This window comes from Stegastes partitus, unplaced genomic scaffold (genome assembly GCF_000690725.1).
Source record: "Stegastes partitus isolate 25-593 unplaced genomic scaffold, Stegastes_partitus-1.0.2 Scaffold73, whole genome shotgun sequence".
In the NCBI taxonomy this organism is placed as follows: Eukaryota; Metazoa; Chordata; class Actinopteri; family Pomacentridae; genus Stegastes; species Stegastes partitus.
Window position 1 is genome coordinate 990,848 of NW_007577804.1, and position 18,440 is coordinate 1,009,287.

The window sequence follows — 18,440 nt, forward strand, 5'->3', positions numbered from 1 at the left end:
GGACAGGACTCCGTTGAATGCCGGAGAAAGAGCGAAAATGTGCAAAATGTCCATTGATTGAAACTGTGCGGGCCACCATTTCCATGCTGTCAGACTTTTGTGGAGCACTTTAATAAGTTTCAATCACCACGTCCTGTAGTTTGTCAAATTTCAGGTGTGTATGACATAACTCCGAGGAGGAGATAGATTTTGAAAATGCCCAAAAATGGCCTGTGATGCTCGCCCTTTGTTCAAAATGGTGGAGTTCCTGTTGAGTTTACGGAAACGCGTTGATGGACTTTTTTGTGTGTCCCGACCAGCCACATATGTGTACCGAATTTAGTAGCTGTAAGTCAAACGTAGCCCCGAATGGGACGCTGTTGAAATATTGTAGGGGGCGCAGTTGAGCTGTGTTGGATTTTAGAGCTTGGAGCAGGAGGACTTTTTAGTGCGTCCCGACCTGCTCCATATGCCTACCAAATTGCATAGGTCTCGGCCAAACGTGCTTCCGACAGGAGCCATTTTGGCACTGACATGTCCCTTAAAATATCTACATTTTTGTTGTTTTTGTGATTTTGGTGAGTTTTCGTGCATGTTTAGGCCGTCAAAAATGTGATTGTTTGGGCTGAAGAAGAATAATAACACTCACAGTAGTTCCAATAATGAAATGAAATATTGCACATTACATCCACATTTACTCATTTTGCTAGTTTGCTGTAATGCAGCAGCACTATTTACAAATACATACGTTAGTTTGTTTACTTGGATATTCTAATTGGAACACAGACAAGTTTATTTCCTTATTTTGTTAAATAACTAAAACATTAATGATGCAGGTGATTTTTTTCTACTAGCTGAAATGTCATTGAAATGTGAACTTGTGCGGCTGGATTTAGGAGGGAAATGGTTTAGGATGTAGTTTTTGCAGATACTTCAATTAGATGACTCAGATTTGAGGGTGAAAAACTTGATCTTTCATGGACTACCAAACCGTCCTCCCTTTGTGCTCGGTGACCTTGAGAACGAGGACAAAGTGCTGCTGCCAGCCCCGCCGTCGGCCTCCTCCTCCTAATGTATGCCCACATAAACACAGCTCCCCCGCTGGGAGGCTGAGTGCCTCCTCCTCCGGCTGATGGACTCGCTTGCGAGCGCAGTCTCACTTTCTCAATTACCCTCTTTTCCATTAAGGCGCCGTGTTGGGCCGTGTTTTCCCAGCATGGCGCCGTCCCACTTGGACCCGTTTCACAACAAACCCCGTGACCCGCGTCGCCTCGCTGTCAAGCTGTTTACACACCGAGAGGGAATAAGGACGCGAGGCGGAACATAAACAGGCATCATGTTCATTACAGCTCGACGTGACACTTTGGAACATTATTAATGGAGCCTGCGACGAAATAATGAGCGAAACCACGTCGCGGGCCTGCATCCGGTCGACTGCGCAATAGTGACAATCTTTAATGAATCAATAAAATCTCTGTCATAAATAAACTCGTTGTTTGTTTGCTGTCTGGAATTACTCAGACAGACATCTTCAAAGCTGTATTTTTCAAATAAACCGGACCTGGAGTGTGGACGTGTTGTCTGCTGTGGTGCAGTGATGAAGCGCCGAAGCAGAAACTGTTGCGCCGATAAAAACACAACCGCAGCGGAATTGTTTGGACAGCAGGACGCGTTGCTCATCCTTCGTCAACCTTTTGTTTTCACCACAGTGACCTTCGTCGACACACTTTCAGTCACGTTCAGTCTGACGAGTGTTGAAGCTCGGACTCAAACAAACACATCTGGATCGGTCGGTGTCGAGTGAGATAGAATTCAAAATTGAGGATCTTAGATTTTGGACATTCACTTGTTATTTGGAACCCAAAAATGAAGTCCTGCAAAGGTTTTGGCTCAAGTTGGGAATTTCATATGGTTTCCGAGAAAAACCTGTGAAGCCATTTTAAGAGTCTAATATCTCCAGAAATAAAACTCCCACAGCCACTAAATTTGGTGAAGACACACACAACAGTTTCCAGCAGATCCAAATCATTGAGTGACTCAGTAGAGGGCAAATTTGTAATTACAGGCCATCGAAAATGGAAAAAGGTGCAAGATGTTCAAAGATGGTGTTGTTGGGGCTCCATACAGTTCCTCTAAGTGGATATATATATGTGGTTGGATCCATATTTTCTAATGAAATACAGTCTTTGGTCGACATTTCACCAACTGTTGAGGCTCTAACATCAGTAGAATCTGATGTGTAGCAAGACAAGGTTCCACTTTGCTGGTATTTTGACCTTTAATGTGTCTACATGTACTTAATATGACTAAAATGACCTGAAACTTGTCTAAAATTATTTTTATGTTTTTTTAAATGACCACAATAAGATGCAAAAGTGTCCAAAATGATAATAATGAATAATTATTGGCCCTTGAAAGTATGCATGAATCCATCTTTCTACTAAAATAGTCTTTGGTCGACATTTTACCAACTTTTGAGGCTCTGACATCAGTAGAATCTGACATGTGGCAAGACGAAGTTCTAGTTTTTAGCTATTCTGACACATCAGCATGTTGGGTTTTTTTTGTATTTTCACCCTCAAAACAACCTGTAAAACCATTTTAAGGGTTAGATATCTAGATGAATAAAACCCCCACAGCCTTTAAATTAGACGAGGACACAGACAGAATAGTTTCCAGCAGATTCAAATCATTTAATTCCTACAGATGAGGCTAAACTTTTCACTACTGGCCCCTGAAAATGGAAAAAACAATCTAGAGATGGAGGTATCCATATTTCAGCTTGTAACTTTGCACATATAATAACAACATAGAGAAGCTATGAACACCAGTTTATGTTTCCTACCAATGAGTTCACAACATTTAGTCAAAATAGCAAAAAAACTTTACCTTGTCTTGCCACACATCAAATTCTATGATGTTAGAGCCTCAAACGTTGGTGAATTGTTGACCAAGGACTGTATTTTTAGTAGAAATGTGAATCCATCCATTTATATATCCACTTAAAAGAACTTTCCGGTGCCTCAATACCAACATTGTTTGAAAATGTTGCACTTTATTCCACTTTCAAGGGTGATCATTAGAAATCTGGCCTCTGATGGAGCTATTCAGCTTTTTATTTTTATTTTTTATTTTTTGTAAAGTTTTTTTCTTTTTTTTGCCTTTTTGCCTTTATTTGACAGGACAGTAGAAAGAGAGAGAGACAGGAAAGTGGGGAGGGACCTGCAGCAAATGGCCATGGGCTGGATTCAAACCCACAGCTGCTGTGTCGGGGACTATAGCCCCAGTACATGGGTCGCCAGCTCAACCAGTTGAGCTATAGCAGCAGCTATTCAGCCATTTAGACAACACTTTGTCCACGTCCTCACCAAATTTCATGGCTGTAGGAGTTCTTTTTTTTTTTCCTTTTTTTCTTTTTCTTTTAGTAATTCTTGTCTGAGAGGCCATTTTGACTGCTCAAATGCAAATATTAACAAGTTTGAAAACTTCTCAAAATTCAATCAAAAAATATTTCACAGAGCCGAGTTTTGGGTTTCAAATAACACATAAGGAAACTCTGGGACTCATTTTGGTGGATTAAAATTATTCTATCTGTGTTCTCACCAAACTTCATGACTTTTTGAGTTTTATTTCTGCAGATGTTGAACTTTAAAATGCCTTCATGGGTAAGACTTTTACTGGGTCTGAAAATATATGAAATTCTTAGTTTTGAAGTTCAAATAACTGTGAATACAAACCTGACAATGGAGAAATGACTCAGACTGACCCGTCCTTGGTAGACGTCCTGCTTCACCGTCGTGGTTGAAGGATGAACACAAACACAAACCCTCTAACAATAAAAGTTGTGTTAACCGTGAGTCTTCATTGAAAAGCTTTGGGAAATGTGCATTTTTAACCCAACATGAACCATCTGCTTCCTTCTGTTTCCCCTCAGACCGGATCGCCCAGAGCAGGAAGACCATCGTGTGTCCGATGATCGACGTCATCGACCACGACAACTTCGGCTACGACACTCAGGCGGGCGACGCCATGCGAGGGGCGTTCGACTGGGAGATGTACTACAAACGGATCCCCATCCCTGCCGAGATGCAGACGGACGACCCCAGCGAACCCTTTGAGTGAGTGACTAGATTCCATTACTTGAAAAAATATAGTATTTGGCTCCTCTTTCTGCTTTTACTTGAGGTGATGCTATTTTGAAGGCTAATTATTACGACTTGACATATCTAATTTCAGTTTTTCTAACAGCTATTATGGTTTGATTTTCTTAGATTAAGTTTCAGTTCAGTATTCAACTTGTGATAGAGCTTTACATTAGCTCGTTAGCATCACAAGCATGATTGTCACACATGAGTTGGCAAATCCATTGACACACAACAGTGTCTAAAATGTACCTTTGAGATTCTCTAATTCCGTGGTTTTAATTGATGTTTTTGGTTTGACTTAGACGGATGCTCCATACTGAAGGTGGCATCCACAGTTTGAGGAAAAAACCTGTTAAAGAGTGTTAAACATCCTCGGAACATTCTTAGCTCACTTTTGACATCATGGGAAGATCAGACACAAAGAAGTGTTTTTTAAATGTCCCAAGAAAGTTCTGCAGAGTTCTTATAAAGTCTGTAGTGGGAAGAATGTTCCTCTCAATGGCAGGATAACGTTCTCCAAAGATGTTCTGAAAGATATTCACTGATAACATGAGCGGTTGACTGTATTTTGCACGGAACATTGTGGGAACATTTTACAGAACAGTGTTTTCAGACGTTTTTTCCTTAAAACATCTTCAGAACATTGCGAGCTAAATGTTCCACCTTTGTTATTAAATCACATTGCAGGAATGTTTTTATAAAACAACATCTGAGGCCTCGATAAAACCTTTAAAACACATTTTGATTGTTGCTTTGAAAACGTTCTTCCTTTGTTCTCACAGAACATAACCTGACATCCTCTGAATGTTAAAACATTCTGTTGTAGTTCACTTTCAACCTCACAGGAACACTTTTTTAAAAGGTTAAATGCACCTAAAACATTCTGAGAACGTTAGATTCAAACATCGTTAGAACTTGTAGATGACGTCCACACTCGTGTTTGACTCGTGTTGGACAGCAGAGCGTCTGAGTGTCATGCACGGTGGACAATAGCATCATTTCTGAGGCCAATAAGCTGCATTTTCTTTTCTTAATTAACATAAGCTGAATTTTTTTTTTTTAAAGCTCTTAGCTCCGTCGATTCATCGCCACAGTAATTAAGTCCTTCCCCCTGCTGTGTTTCAAACTGGTCCTTTGTGCTCAAATTTACACCAATATAGATTCACACTGATTCTTCAGAGCAATGGGTTGTTATTCTAATGTCTCATTTAACTGCTGCTGCTGCTTTAGTCAAATACACTCAAAGTGAACGATCAGTTTAAATTTGAACTGATACAGCTTCATGCTCCAGCACATATTTTATTCACATCATTTATAATCAAAGGAAACAAAAACAAACTTCTGAGTTCTCTTTCCCTCTAGTCGTGGTTGTGCTGTTTCCATTGAGGTGCAGGACTTTGTGTTGTAGTTGAAAAAGTGAAAAAAAACTAACATCTTGGGTTTCGGAGGGTTGTAAGATCTCACAAATAGCAGCTACTGGTTTTGTGAAGGTTGTAACCAGAGAAAAAGAAACGTTATTTAACTTCTGTCTAGGAATCTAACTGATTAAAACCAACGGGCAAAAGTATGTGGACAGCGTGCATTCTGAATGTCACTGGAACATGACAGATGCTTTTGTCTGCAAAGCTTGGTGCAAAAATCTGTTCCCAGTTTGACATGGAACAACCCTGAGATCACCTCGATTCAGCACCTTTGGGATTAACTAGAACTCCGACAGCGATCGAGGTCAACATCAGCAGCAGCAGTTTTTACAATCTGCTCTAAAGCCTGAAACCTGAAACGCTCACACGTCCACATAGTTTTGGCCTCGTTCTGTGCATTTTCTCTCAGCTGTGGAATAAAAAGCATTGCTATCATCAAGAGAGCAAATTGGAAATTATGTTAATTTTATTGCCCAGCAAACAGCCAGAAAGCCACTTGGTTTACGGTGCGCATCTGTAATTTAGAGTTCCATCAGATATGGCAGAGGACGCGGCAAACAGGAAGCTATTACAGAAAACAAAGCATGTAAACAAGAGCCATAGACGAACTGTGAGCACCGACTAATTATGACGCGTTAAAAGACACGAAACGACAAAATATATATAAAATCTGTAATTAATTTAATTGTTTTCACCCCTGAAGAAGGAGAAGCCCTGGTATCGGTGACGCTACAGCAGCTGCCCTGTTTTGCCTTTAATTGATCCTCCTCGGGGACAAGTTTGGCGAGAGCAGACTACCTGCCGGCTGCCTTCCTCCCGTTCCTACCTGATGAAAAGCTTGTAACTATGACAACCCAGCCAACCTGCAAAGCAAGTTGTGTTGCGATGCTTCGGCGCCGAAGAGGAGCCGCGTTTCGTTCGAGGGGGATGAAAAAGATTAGAAAGATCTGCTTCGGTGTCGACTGATCGCCGAGATTAGAGGCAACTTAAATTGGATGGAGGCGAGGCTCCGGGGTCGCGGATCCAGCAGGCGAAGTTGCATCTTGAGACAAACTCGTGTTTATGCACCTGCTGCCCCAGTTTCCCTGCCTCGGGTGCGCGGCGGCAACAATCGAGCGGAGCAGCTCCACGGCAGCTAACAAGGCCGGCACTCGGCTCGTCGCAGCAGACAGGAGCCACGGCGCTCTGTAGTGGGTTAATTGGTTGTGCACTGTGCAGAGCGTCTTCATTATCTGCTGAGGAATAGTAGCACCGCGAACACATGCTCTCTGACTGGCTGTGTGCATCCCCCCCAGGATTGTTTTCTTGCTCTTGCTTGATTTATTTTTTGTCATTTTCTCGTGGAAACATGGCATTCGCTGAGGTTTGACGCTCATTTCGACTTCAGCTCTTGTATGAAGGCGACTGCTGTGGATCCGAGTTACAGAAAACGCCGCACGCACTTAACAATGTATGAATTGTTTTTTAAAATTATTTCGGTGCTTATTTTTGCAGGGATGGTGCGCAATTAAAAGTAATTGCACCAGAGTTTTGCTTGCAGGGAACTTCCTGTTTAGACACACAAAAACACAACCACAGAACAATAAACGCACAACATTAAACAATGCAAGACTTAAAAGTCCAACAGTGTGCGATAATAGAATCAGTAAATAGAATAAATAAAACACTGCAGAGCGCTCTGAATCTCTGCTCGTGGGGAAGGAATTGTACTTGTACAAAACAGATAAATAAAAAGCTGTGGATCTCGACTAGATGTTGCGCCTGCAGTGTCCAGGTAGGCGTCCTCAAAAATGAGGATTTAATGGCAACTGACAATAAAATATCAAATCAAATGGCATTTATTGTAATAAAAGATGGTACAACAGGGGTTCAAACCATGAAAAGAGTTTTAAATTTTGTGTATTGTCCGTAAATGTGCACATGTTCTGAAGCATGAGTGCTCAGCAGTCATGACCGCATCATGAACAAATACTTTCTATTCCCCGTTTGGGCCTCGAGTCCAAGCTGTTGCACAAATCATGTTTTGTCTTCCAGGTCGCCGGTGATGGCCGGTGGACTCTTTGCCGTGGACAGGAAGTGGTTCTGGGAGCTGGGAGGATACGACACGGGTCTGGAGATCTGGGGAGGAGAACAGTATGAGATCTCCTTCAAGGTATATAATTATTATTGTGCTTTTTTTTTTTTTTGTTTCTGCTGTTAAAGTGCTCGAAAGCAGATGAGATTTTATCTTTTTTACTTGAGATTCTGCAACCGTCCAGCCGGCCGCCTCTTTATCTCCGTTCATCAGGGTCACACACATAATTATAATGAAAGATGTCGTCCTGGAGATGAATGTTGTTGCCAAGATGTGACATAATCCTCTTTTCTCCTGCCTCCGGGCGAACCTGTAAAAACAGCTTTGTCTATCTGGTTTTAAATGTTTCAAAAGAGCCAGAGGTGGTTGTCTTTGTTCTTTCTTTGTGGGCCGTCCTCCGTTTCTAATGCTACCCTTTAAATTTATTAGAATTTCCCTCAGGCTGCTCTTCATCCGCATCTTTAAAAAGCTGTGGCAGCGTTAACAACACAGGTGACGCTTATTTACCTTTAAGTGGAGTTGGGTGTCAGGGCTGTTGACAGAGGGGAGCACAGGAAGTGAATGTTCTTTGGAGATTTTCGCCTTATTTTTTCTTTCTTTTTTATTTTTTGAGCCAAACATTTTTGTGATCAGGATCACAGCAGTAGAATAAAAGACCACTGCTGAAGTCTTTTGCCTCCAACCTGATCCAAGTCCTTTAAAATCGAGTGTCTGCCAAAGCCGAGTCCCGATTTGATGCCACTTTCAACGATAATACGCCCTTCAAGTGCATTAAAGTCATTAAAATCGGTCCAGCGTGTGCGCTTCACACCTGAAAAACTCTGCAATGCATTAAATTTAAAAAAAAAAAAAAAAAAGCATTTCCACATCCGAGCTGTGCCTTAATGTTCCGGAGGTGTTCAGGAACCTTGTTTCACAGCTCAGATGTAAGAAATAGAGTTTGGAAGGCTGTACAGCAGCTACACAAGCTCCAAAAGACCTACATGCAAGTCAGATACTGTCTTGGAGATCAGCTGTGGTACCTGGTTGTGCCTCTTTAATACTGTAGAGACACTCAGACCACAGTTCATGTTGGTAAGCAGAGAGCATTATGGGGGTTTAGCCAGCAACGGGGCCATGACAAAGACTTCTGCAACACTTCATGACCTCCATCTAGAGGTTATGTGTTTAAGATGGAAAGAGGTCAACCAGGACAGTGTTCCTAGTGGAGCCACATGGGGCCCAAACCATGTGTTTCTGGATTAAATCTGCAATATTATCGTAATCAAGCTTTTAATTTGCATTTCTAGCATCGTTATGCTCTCACTTTATGACAACTGTGCGTCAGCAGAAGTGAACAGAGCGTCAAACTTCGGTTTGTGTTGATGTCGATTAGTCAAAAAACTGGTCATGAGCCAAATGCTTCAGAAGATGGAGAAAACTCTCTACATGGATGTCAGAAAATGTGTTCTAGACCAGCGGTCCCCAACCACCAGGCCGCGGACCGGTACCGGGCCGTGGGTCATTTGGTACCGGGCCGCACAGATAGAATAAAAACATTTTATTGGTTTATTTTTATTTCCAGCGGAGTCTGCAGGGTGTTTTATTTTGAAACATGACTAGCTCGTCTTCCCGTCACTTCCGTTTGTGCTCGTTTCCCGCACTTGACTGTCAGTTTTATGCCCGGCTGCTAAACGAAGCCGTCAGTCAACAACAAACGTCTCAGGAGAGCTGCTTTGGAAAGTGGAAGAGACTTAATACTGAGACAGAAGAAAAAGTAAACATGTTAAGCAATAAAACTAAATTTGATTCATTTATGAAACTTTTCAATAGAAAAAAAAATATATATATTATTTGTTATGTGCGTAATGACCGGTCCGTAGAAAAATTTCTTGCTTAAAACCGGTCTGTGGTGCAAAAAAGGTTGAAGACCACTGTTCTAGAGTAGCTGTGGTACCTCGTTGAACCTCTTCAATCCTTTAGCAACCAGAGGAGGCGTCACTTAGACTACAGGCAGTTCAGGTTGGCAAGCAGAGAGGATTGTGGGAGTGTAGCAGCAACGAGACCATGACAGAAACTTCTGCAACACTTCATGACCTCCATCCAGAGCGAATGTCTTTAAGGCATGCTGGGAATGACGAGGATCGTTTTCCTTTCTCATGATAGCATATGTAGCCACATTTGCAGCCCAAATCATGTGCCTATTGATTTATTACTCAATTTGTGTTATTGAGAATCTATCGTTGATTTGCACCTGTTCAAACCTGTATCTCTCGCATCCTACCACAAATTTTGTTCTCTCTTCACAACACCTGTGTGACATTGGATGCACGCCAAGGGTCGATCTTAGCTTAAAGCCAAAACCAACTGGTTAAGGAATACCTTGGATCACCACGTTCCTGCCGAGAAACAGTTTTTTGATGAAGAGTTCGATCCAGCACTTGACCCTCTCCACATCCCACACTAACTACCAACCAGCTCTCCGGAGCTTCTGCTCGTGGTGTAACGGAGAAAGTTTAAAAAATTCTGATCGATTCCTGCAACTGCAAGTGTAATTCCACCTTAAATCTGAAGGATAGCTCCTGAGTGTCTTTAAGCCGCGGGCAAAAGGTGAGGATGTCTTACATTTAGACCTGTGAGTGTGAAATGAATAATAGCCGTCTACGACCGAGGCTCTAGTGTTTCAACACAGTTTTGAGGCTTTTTTCATCTTATTTAAGTAATTACTTTGATAATATCCCACACCAAGGTTATTATTTTGGTCAAGCTTATCACATTATTAATTTTTTTCGCTATCAGCACATGCCTAGCTGTGCCTCTAAGGTCTACTTTATACCCTCAGATATTCAATTTGGTTCCCTTTTTATTAAGATCCCCATTAGCTGATACAGCGCAGACAGCCAGTCTCCTGAGGTGAGAAGATTAACAGGCTCTCATGCTAATCCTTACAGCCGAACTGCTGCTCAACAGACAGCCCGGCCCGGCTCGCACGTTCAAGACACAATTACTTTATTCACGGTTAACCTAAAGGCTGCTGCCGGTGATGCCGGTGTGGGAACGCCGAGCGTTTCCGGCTCGCACGGCGCGATAACGTCAGGACGCGCATTGCCGAGGCAACGCCACGAAAAAAAAAAAAAGACTCTTCATATCGCTCCGGCAGAGTTTGGGTTATGCAGAGCTGTTCCGGAGGCAGAAATAATTAAACCTCCACGGATGAAGCCAAGAAAGTATTTATTCACAGAGAAAGTTGGCAGCAGAAAACTCTCCTAAAAGCATACATTAAAAACTAAATTACACGCTGTTTTTTATGCACGGCGGCTGCATTCACACTCAGGGGTGGATGCAGAAACTTTCCCATACTGACCTTTGGTTAAAAAAATAAATAATGTTGCTACGGCGATGCCGCCCTAGCTTTCTGATGCTTGTTTCCACGGCAACACCATCAAACAGTATTTGCTAGCCAGAGATGACTAATTTCATGGCTGACATTGATTTTTTTCTTACATCCTGCTTATTAAAACCTTTCTATATCGTCCTGTGGTCCAGGTATCACAGCAGGTTGAACACACACACTTTAAAAAATAAATAATAAAATGTTGCAGAGGAACCTCAGGGTCGGTGGGTTCTGAGCGACGTGGGAGATATTCACATTCTCCGAGTGTTAAAATCCTGTTTCACCCGATCCTAACTTTACATTTATCGCTGCAAGCCTTTTTTTTTTTTTTGTCAGATCGTTATTATTCATGTAGTGGAAGCAAAAAAAATAAAAAAAATCACACAAGCAGGCCGCTGGAACACGGCCGAAAATCAAACTGTTTATGTTTTATTTATTCTCGGACACCAATAGAGACACGGCTCAAGTTTTTTTGTTGCACTTTAAGTCGATGCTGGATTTTGTCTCGCAGCAACATGTTTTATTCATGCAGCCGGAGCGACTTCTGTGGTTCTTTGCAGCTTCTCATCCATCTGCTGCCGAGGCTCACGTGATCCAAACTTCTTCTTCTTCTGCAACCGAGAGAAGAGACTCTCCGCTTGTGTTGCAGGAACAACGATGTCAACACGAGGACACGGGAGCTCCTTATTTATGCTTCAGCAGTCGGATGCTAGCGGCCGCTTGAACTTATTCCCGAGCGACGAGCGGCTTTTAAACAGTTTGCAAAACTGTACAAAATCGGTGTAAGTGAGTGAGAAAGATTTAAAAGATGCATTTAGGTGACATCGGTGTCTTCATCTATTTAAGATAAGACTCTATTCATCCCGAAAGGAAATTGTAGAAATGCAGAATTGCAGTTCTTAATAAACAGAAAGACATACGTACCATATATTACTGAAATAAAATAAATCAGACTGTATGAAGTAATACTGGCAGCTACACGGAGGTAACAAGAAACATGATAATGAAATAATAATATTAGACATTAAACTGAAATATAACGAAATATGAGAAATGAGAATATAAATATATGAAATGCTACAAAATACAGTAACTAATATTGCACAAACGACCGAGAAGTAATATTGTAAATAATATCCATCCATCCATCCATTATCTATACACCACATAGTCCTCACTCGGGCGGCGGGAGGCTGGAGTCTATCCCAGCTGACTCAGGGTGAAGGCAGGAGACACCCTGGACAGGTCACCAGTCTATCACAGGGCTACACTTAGAGACAGACAACCAAGCACACTCACATTCACACCTACGGACAATTTAGAATCACCAATTAACCTCAACATGTTTTTGGACTGTGGGAGGAAGCCGGAGAACCCGGAGAGAACCCACGCTGCACGGGGAGAACATGCAAACTCCACGCAGAAAGATGCAAACTGGCGACCTTCTTGCTGCGCGGCAACAGTGCTCGTAAATGATATTAATATCAATATTTAGATTACTGTCTGATTTTTTTTTAGCTGCAAAAAGGTTTTTATCCAGTTTTGATAAGAGTCTAATAGTTGATTTTTAACCTTGGAAACAGCAGAAGGATTGAGACAACAATTTAAAAGATAAAAACAAATAAACATTGAGTAAAGATAATTGGTTCTCAGAACCTGAATTATTTACCGTTTGGTGCCTAACAGGTCTTAATACTTTAACTGTCAAATTACTTCAATTTATTCTGAACTAGTGTTTTAAATCCTCCAACAGCAGGTCTCTGGTATTGAGAGCCACATATTTGTTGTGTTGAACTTGTGTTGTCATGGCGATGCTAGTTGAAGGTTAAGCCTCTGAGGATCATCCTCCTGGAATCATGAATACTCAACTACTTCGCGCAGTCTCCTCCATTATCTCGTGTCCTTGAGAACGTTCTCATGTAAACTCATGTTTGCTCATGAGTTGCAGAGGTTTCTGTTGTTGGTATTGTTGGTTCTGGTCTGAGATATTTTCTACGGAGTTTCAAGGCTGTCGTCTCGTCGAGGACGTAAAACACAATGAGATGCAAGTTATATGTGACTGAAAACAACATGTATGTATTCTCTGATCTGTTACTAACGAGCGTCTTCTCAAACTCAGCTTCAACGCGCCTTCAACAGTCGAACACAGCAAATGAAACAGAGCAACGCAATTAGCCAACATCAGAGACTGTAATGTGGAATATATGGAATTTTATTTAATTGGAGCAGATGTTCATGTTTCCCTGTTGATGTTTCAGGCTGCACTTGTGGTTCCATTTCAACACATTACATACATACATACATACATACATACATACATACATACATACATACATACATACATACATGCACATTTTAGAGTTTTACCTTGTTAAAAAAAAACAGGATTCTCAGCAGATTATCCAACAAAATGCAGACGATCAGATGTTTTTCAGCTCAAGGAGAGCAAATCTCTTTCATGATTTGAAGGAATTAACTGATTCAACATGTTTCTTCTGGTTTGACACCTTCAATAATTCTTTTTTTTTCTTTTCTTTTTATTTACTTGCATCTCTGTTACTTTGATTTTAGTCTGTTTTCCTTCTTTCTATCATGGTGAAGCCAGACAATGGCCACTCCCACCTTTGGATTTATCTTCTGATAGATTTGAAATCCGTCTACAACCGACTATCCAACAACCCAGTCTTCACAAAATTACACAAAGCCGACAAGTTAGGATGCCAGAAAGGAGGATGGAGGTGTGAACCAGAGATCAGCTTTCACCTACAAGACCAGAGTTTGATGTTTACTTTCGGTTTTCACTTTGCTTTCTGCTTCGGTTTGGGCACCGAAATACATGATTAAGTTAAAGAACATATCAGGATTTGTTAGAAACGTTAAAATGTTAGACGCTTCGTTAAGTTTAGGCACCAAAATGATCTAGTTTGGGTTAAAATCAGAAGCATCTCCTCTACATTCAGGGTGACGAGTCAACTTAAAGAAGTGACAGTAAAGCAATAACATAAATGGCAAAGCTAGTTGATTGGAAACATATTTACTTCCTTCAAATGTGCTACTGAGAATGAAGTTCAGTTGAATAGAAACAACGCTTTGTGTTCTATCCAATGATTTAGGAGGAACATATCGGTTTGGTAGTCTGTTGGCACAATATAAGGATATGAATTAGATTTTGTACCCAGAATTTGAACCGTTGCGTCAACGGTTTCACACATTTACGTCACCCTCCTTGTTTCAGAGTCACACCTCAGATGGCGTCTCATGTGGTAAACATATTTTAAATCCATTATATAGTGAATTTTGAACCATACCATGCGTTAAAAATGTAAAAATCACATATGAAATTGCTAAATGTTCCCCAAAATCGTTCTAAAATGGACTTCAGTGTTTTACCCGAGAACACCTCAGCATGTGGACAAAAACACCGACGCTGCGACTTCTAGACTCGACTCTGCAGGAGCAGAAGCCCAACGTCGCTCTCTCCCCATGCTTACCCTTTACGTTTCTAATCCAGCTTTTCATTTCCACACGTTTCATTTCGCTTTTGTCTCCACAAACAAAACCTGCTCTCCATCCTTTCTGCTCCCTCTAAGTCTCCCTTTCTTCTCCTTCATCCCCTCCGTAGCCTCTCGTTGCAGGCCGAGGAAGAGAATCATCGGCGGTTGTCTTTATTGTAGTCGGAGGATTAAAACGAGGAGCCGCTGCTGGACGTCTCTGTTGTGTCAGATAGACGAGTGAAAGGAAACGAAGTGAAGGAAAAACACGTCGAAAAGGGAGGCTTGTTAGACAAACTTTAAACGTGGATAAATGTGAAGCCTAGATTTCCTGAGAAGCTTTTGCATTCTCTTGTTTTTCTTTTGGACCGTCCTGCTCAGGTCGCCATGTTGTATTTTTAGCTTCTCCCTGTAGTCTCCGAGGATCTACCAGCCTGTTAGCATCACATCGCCATCATCCTCCATCATCCGCTACCTTTCCACCACTATTTTGTCTTTGAATCTCAGAAACAAGATCCGTCTGACGTAAAAGTGTTGTGCGTCTCTGCAGGTGTGGATGTGCGGCGGTCGGATGGAGGACATCCCCTGCTCCAGGGTCGGACACATCTACAGGAAGTACGTCCCCTACAAGGTCCCCGGAGGGATCAGCTTGGCAAAGGTGATCCTTCACAATGCGGTGCAGCCGATCAGTCGCAGGGCTTCTGCTGGTTCTAAGACGTTCAGCGTTGGGTTTTTGTCTGTTGTTTGTTTGTTTTTGTCTTCTTGTGGTACAAGAAGCTCAGGTAAACGCACAACTTTATTTTATCTCAAGAGAAAGTTCTGCAAAAGTTCCTCTCCTGTTTTCTTTTAGCTCCTGGAATGTCCATCTTAAAGGTAAGATAGCCAAAGATGTTCTAGACATGTTTGGCAACGACATAGTTCTCAAAAGTTGTTACACCGAGAACCTTCGTCAACATTGGGGGAATGTTTTATAGTTTCTACAAGCAGAATCTTTGCTTCAATATTTCTCAGGTGTGTCCGACTGAAAAACTCCTCGTGGGACGATGACAGTTGTGTTTAAATGTCCACAGACTGACAAAAATTAATATAAAGCTAATTAAAAATGTATTACAGGCTAGATTTTAAAGAAAAATGAATCAGATTTACTAATTTTGGAGTTTTTGCGTTTAACAAAATTGATGGGATTTGAGTGTATTTTCACTTTTAGTTCATAGTTTTAAAACACTAAATGACCAATAATGCTCCATAAAACTGCATTTATTCAGAATCACTAAGTTGAGAAAGAGTTATTGGACGACTAATACTTACACATTAAATTATATGACTAGTTCCTCTTTTACAAAAGTTATCAGCAGCATTAGTTCAATAAATAAATCATTAACTCCAGGCGGCAAAATTTAAGATAACATCTGTTTAGAGAAAACAATTTTAACTTTTCACTTAACTGGTGTTTTATGGTTTTCACACCATTAGTTTCACATCTGGAGTGGAAGAAAAGTAAAACACAAATGTCCCTGAACGCATCATTTAATGAGAGAACCTTCGGCCAATTAGGCTCAAGTACACAAATAAGCAGAAACATACACTAATGCAGATTGTACACAGCATCCCAGGTTTTTTTTTCTCTTTTTTTTAAAATGGTTCAGGGAAACAAATGGCAGCGTTTTTGTTTCCTGCGTCCTCTGCTAAGTGCACACGTCTTTCTTTTACAGTCATAAAAGACCACCAGGCCAGAGGCAGCAATAAGCAGCGCTATCTGAGACTCGTGGCCTCTGCAGGTGCCGCCGTGAAGAATGAGCTTAAGTTTTCTTTGTTCCTTGTTTTCCTCAAAGTACCTTCGCAGAATGCGAAAACGGTGCAAAAGCGCTAAATCATCTGACGCGCAGCCGAGGCCCGTTCATTACGTATGCACCGGCCGCCACCTGGAACTCGGTTTGGCTCGGCTGAAAGTTACTGGCTTTTGTTTTTTCTTTTTTTTTGTTGTTTGTTTTTTGTATTATTATTCTGACCAACAGTCTTTAAACTGGGCCTCGGTGGAATGCTGATGGCCCTGAATCGGTCCGACCCTGCAGATGAAGGAGAACATTTACATAAAGGTACCAACAATGAACTCAGCTGCGTTCCTGCCCCAGATCTGTTCCGTTATCAGGGCTGCTGTGTCTTTCCTGTTAGGATTCTTCAAAAGGTTTTTCTCTTCACGGAACTAATACTGAATCAATCTGTGAGGTCAGCGCAGGAGCTCAGAGTGTTGCTGTTGTTTGGGAACACAGTTTGAAACTTTGGCTCTTTACTGACTGAATCTGATCTGATTTCAGAACCTGAAGCGCGTGGCGGAGGTCTGGATGGACGAGTACGCCGAGTACGTCTACCAGCGCCGACCCGAGTACCGCCACCTGTCAGCCGGAGACATGACGGTGCAGAAGGAGCTGAGGAACCAACTCAACTGCAAGAGCTTCAAGTGGTTCATGAGCGAGGTGGCCTGGGATCTGCCCAAACACTACCCGCCGGTGGAGCCTCCGGCCGCCGCCTGGGGAGAGGTACGGGCCGGGTTAGTTCAGGAGAACATGGTAACAGCTGGCAGGGAACGTTCTCAGTCCAACATTCAGTTTTGAGAACATTAAGACATAACAGTCCAACAGTGTTATCACCAGACGTCTCTAATTATCCTTTAATAAGAACATTCTGGCAGCTAAAAGAAAAGTAGAACTTTGCAGAACTTTATCTGAACACGTTTGAAATGAAGAGAATTCAACAGAACCTGCCCTGTTTAATGAAAACCTGACGGGATTAATTAAACTTCCCACCTGCACAAATCTAACAAACTTAATTTTGATTTTTTTTTTTTTGCTCGTTTCATCGTTTCAGAAATGTGCTTTACGTTCTGCGCCGCTCCGCTGACTGACAGCTGTGTGGGAGAACGAGATTATCTGATGAAGCGCTAATGAACCTCCATCAAACGTTTATTTAACAAAAAAACCTCCGACGTTCTCATTTCAGAAATTAAAATAAGACTTCAAGAGATGAAAGGAAAGCAACGGGAAGGAAACGAGAACAAAAGAAAAAGCCTCTTCCTCAGCAAAAAGCAAAGTTAAAACTGCGTATTTTCTGCTTTTGTTTGAAAATGTCAGCGGTTTGTAATCCCTGTTATGTTCTTTGGGGAAGTTTGTAAAAAGCCTAAAGGCTCTTTAACCAACTCGCAGAGCAACAGGTTGAAATTAATCTTTTGGGTGGATCACTAATTAACTCAAGCTGCACATTTTCTTCATTTGATGCCAGAATCTGCACAAAACTAAAAATACACACACGAAAATAGGTTTCCTCAACAGAACAGAGAAGTTTAAATTACCATTTCATCATTTTATAGGCATAAAATGGTCAACAATGCACCTTTTAGATTTAAGTGTGACCAGAAAGATGAGCTGTGGTTTGACAAACGCCACGTGTTGCTTTAAATTTAAACACGGGACACAAATGTAAGCAGCAGACAGGAAAATTGTGATGAAACATGTTTGCAACAGTGCAGGATTTTTATGCTTTCTCTCACCGGCAAACTGTGAATCCCCTCAGAGCATCCTGAGGCCAGACGCGCCTCCAGGCCTCCAGGAAAAAAAAAGAAGGAATAATAATAAAAAAATAATAATAAAGAACTGCTGCGGGTGAAGAAACGACGAGGTGGTGACTCAGAGCCGAGTTTTCATTTGTGCATGAAAGAAGAAGAGTTAGCGGCTGAGCAGATGTGTAACAGGATTATTACTTCTGTGTGCGTTCCAGATCCGAAACGTGGGAAGCGGCATGTGCATGGAGATCAAACACTTTGTGTCCGGAAGCCCGATCCGCCTGGAGAGCTGCGTGAAGGGACGGGGAGAGGTGGGCTGGAGTCACGGACAGGTGAAGGTCACTCATGAAACCGGGAAATCGGCTCATTTTCTTTCTGTCCTGGAAGCTGAGAGCTGCCAT

The 18,440-nt window shown here is 41.8% G+C and overlaps 1 protein-coding gene across 1 annotated transcript in view; it reads left to right on the forward strand.

Annotated features, from left to right (window-relative positions):
- Positions 1 to 18,440, forward strand: part of LOC103353475 (polypeptide N-acetylgalactosaminyltransferase 10-like) — a 113,921-nt gene that overhangs the window by 88,298 nt on the left and 7,183 nt on the right. The window contains exons 6-10 of the mRNA XM_008276466.1: positions 3,914 to 4,097; positions 7,580 to 7,697; positions 15,034 to 15,141; positions 16,799 to 17,020; positions 18,255 to 18,371. Coding sequence (XP_008274688.1) covers positions 3,914 to 4,097; positions 7,580 to 7,697; positions 15,034 to 15,141; positions 16,799 to 17,020; positions 18,255 to 18,371 — 749 coding nt within the window. The remainder of the gene's footprint in view (positions 1 to 3,913; positions 4,098 to 7,579; positions 7,698 to 15,033; positions 15,142 to 16,798; positions 17,021 to 18,254; positions 18,372 to 18,440) is intronic.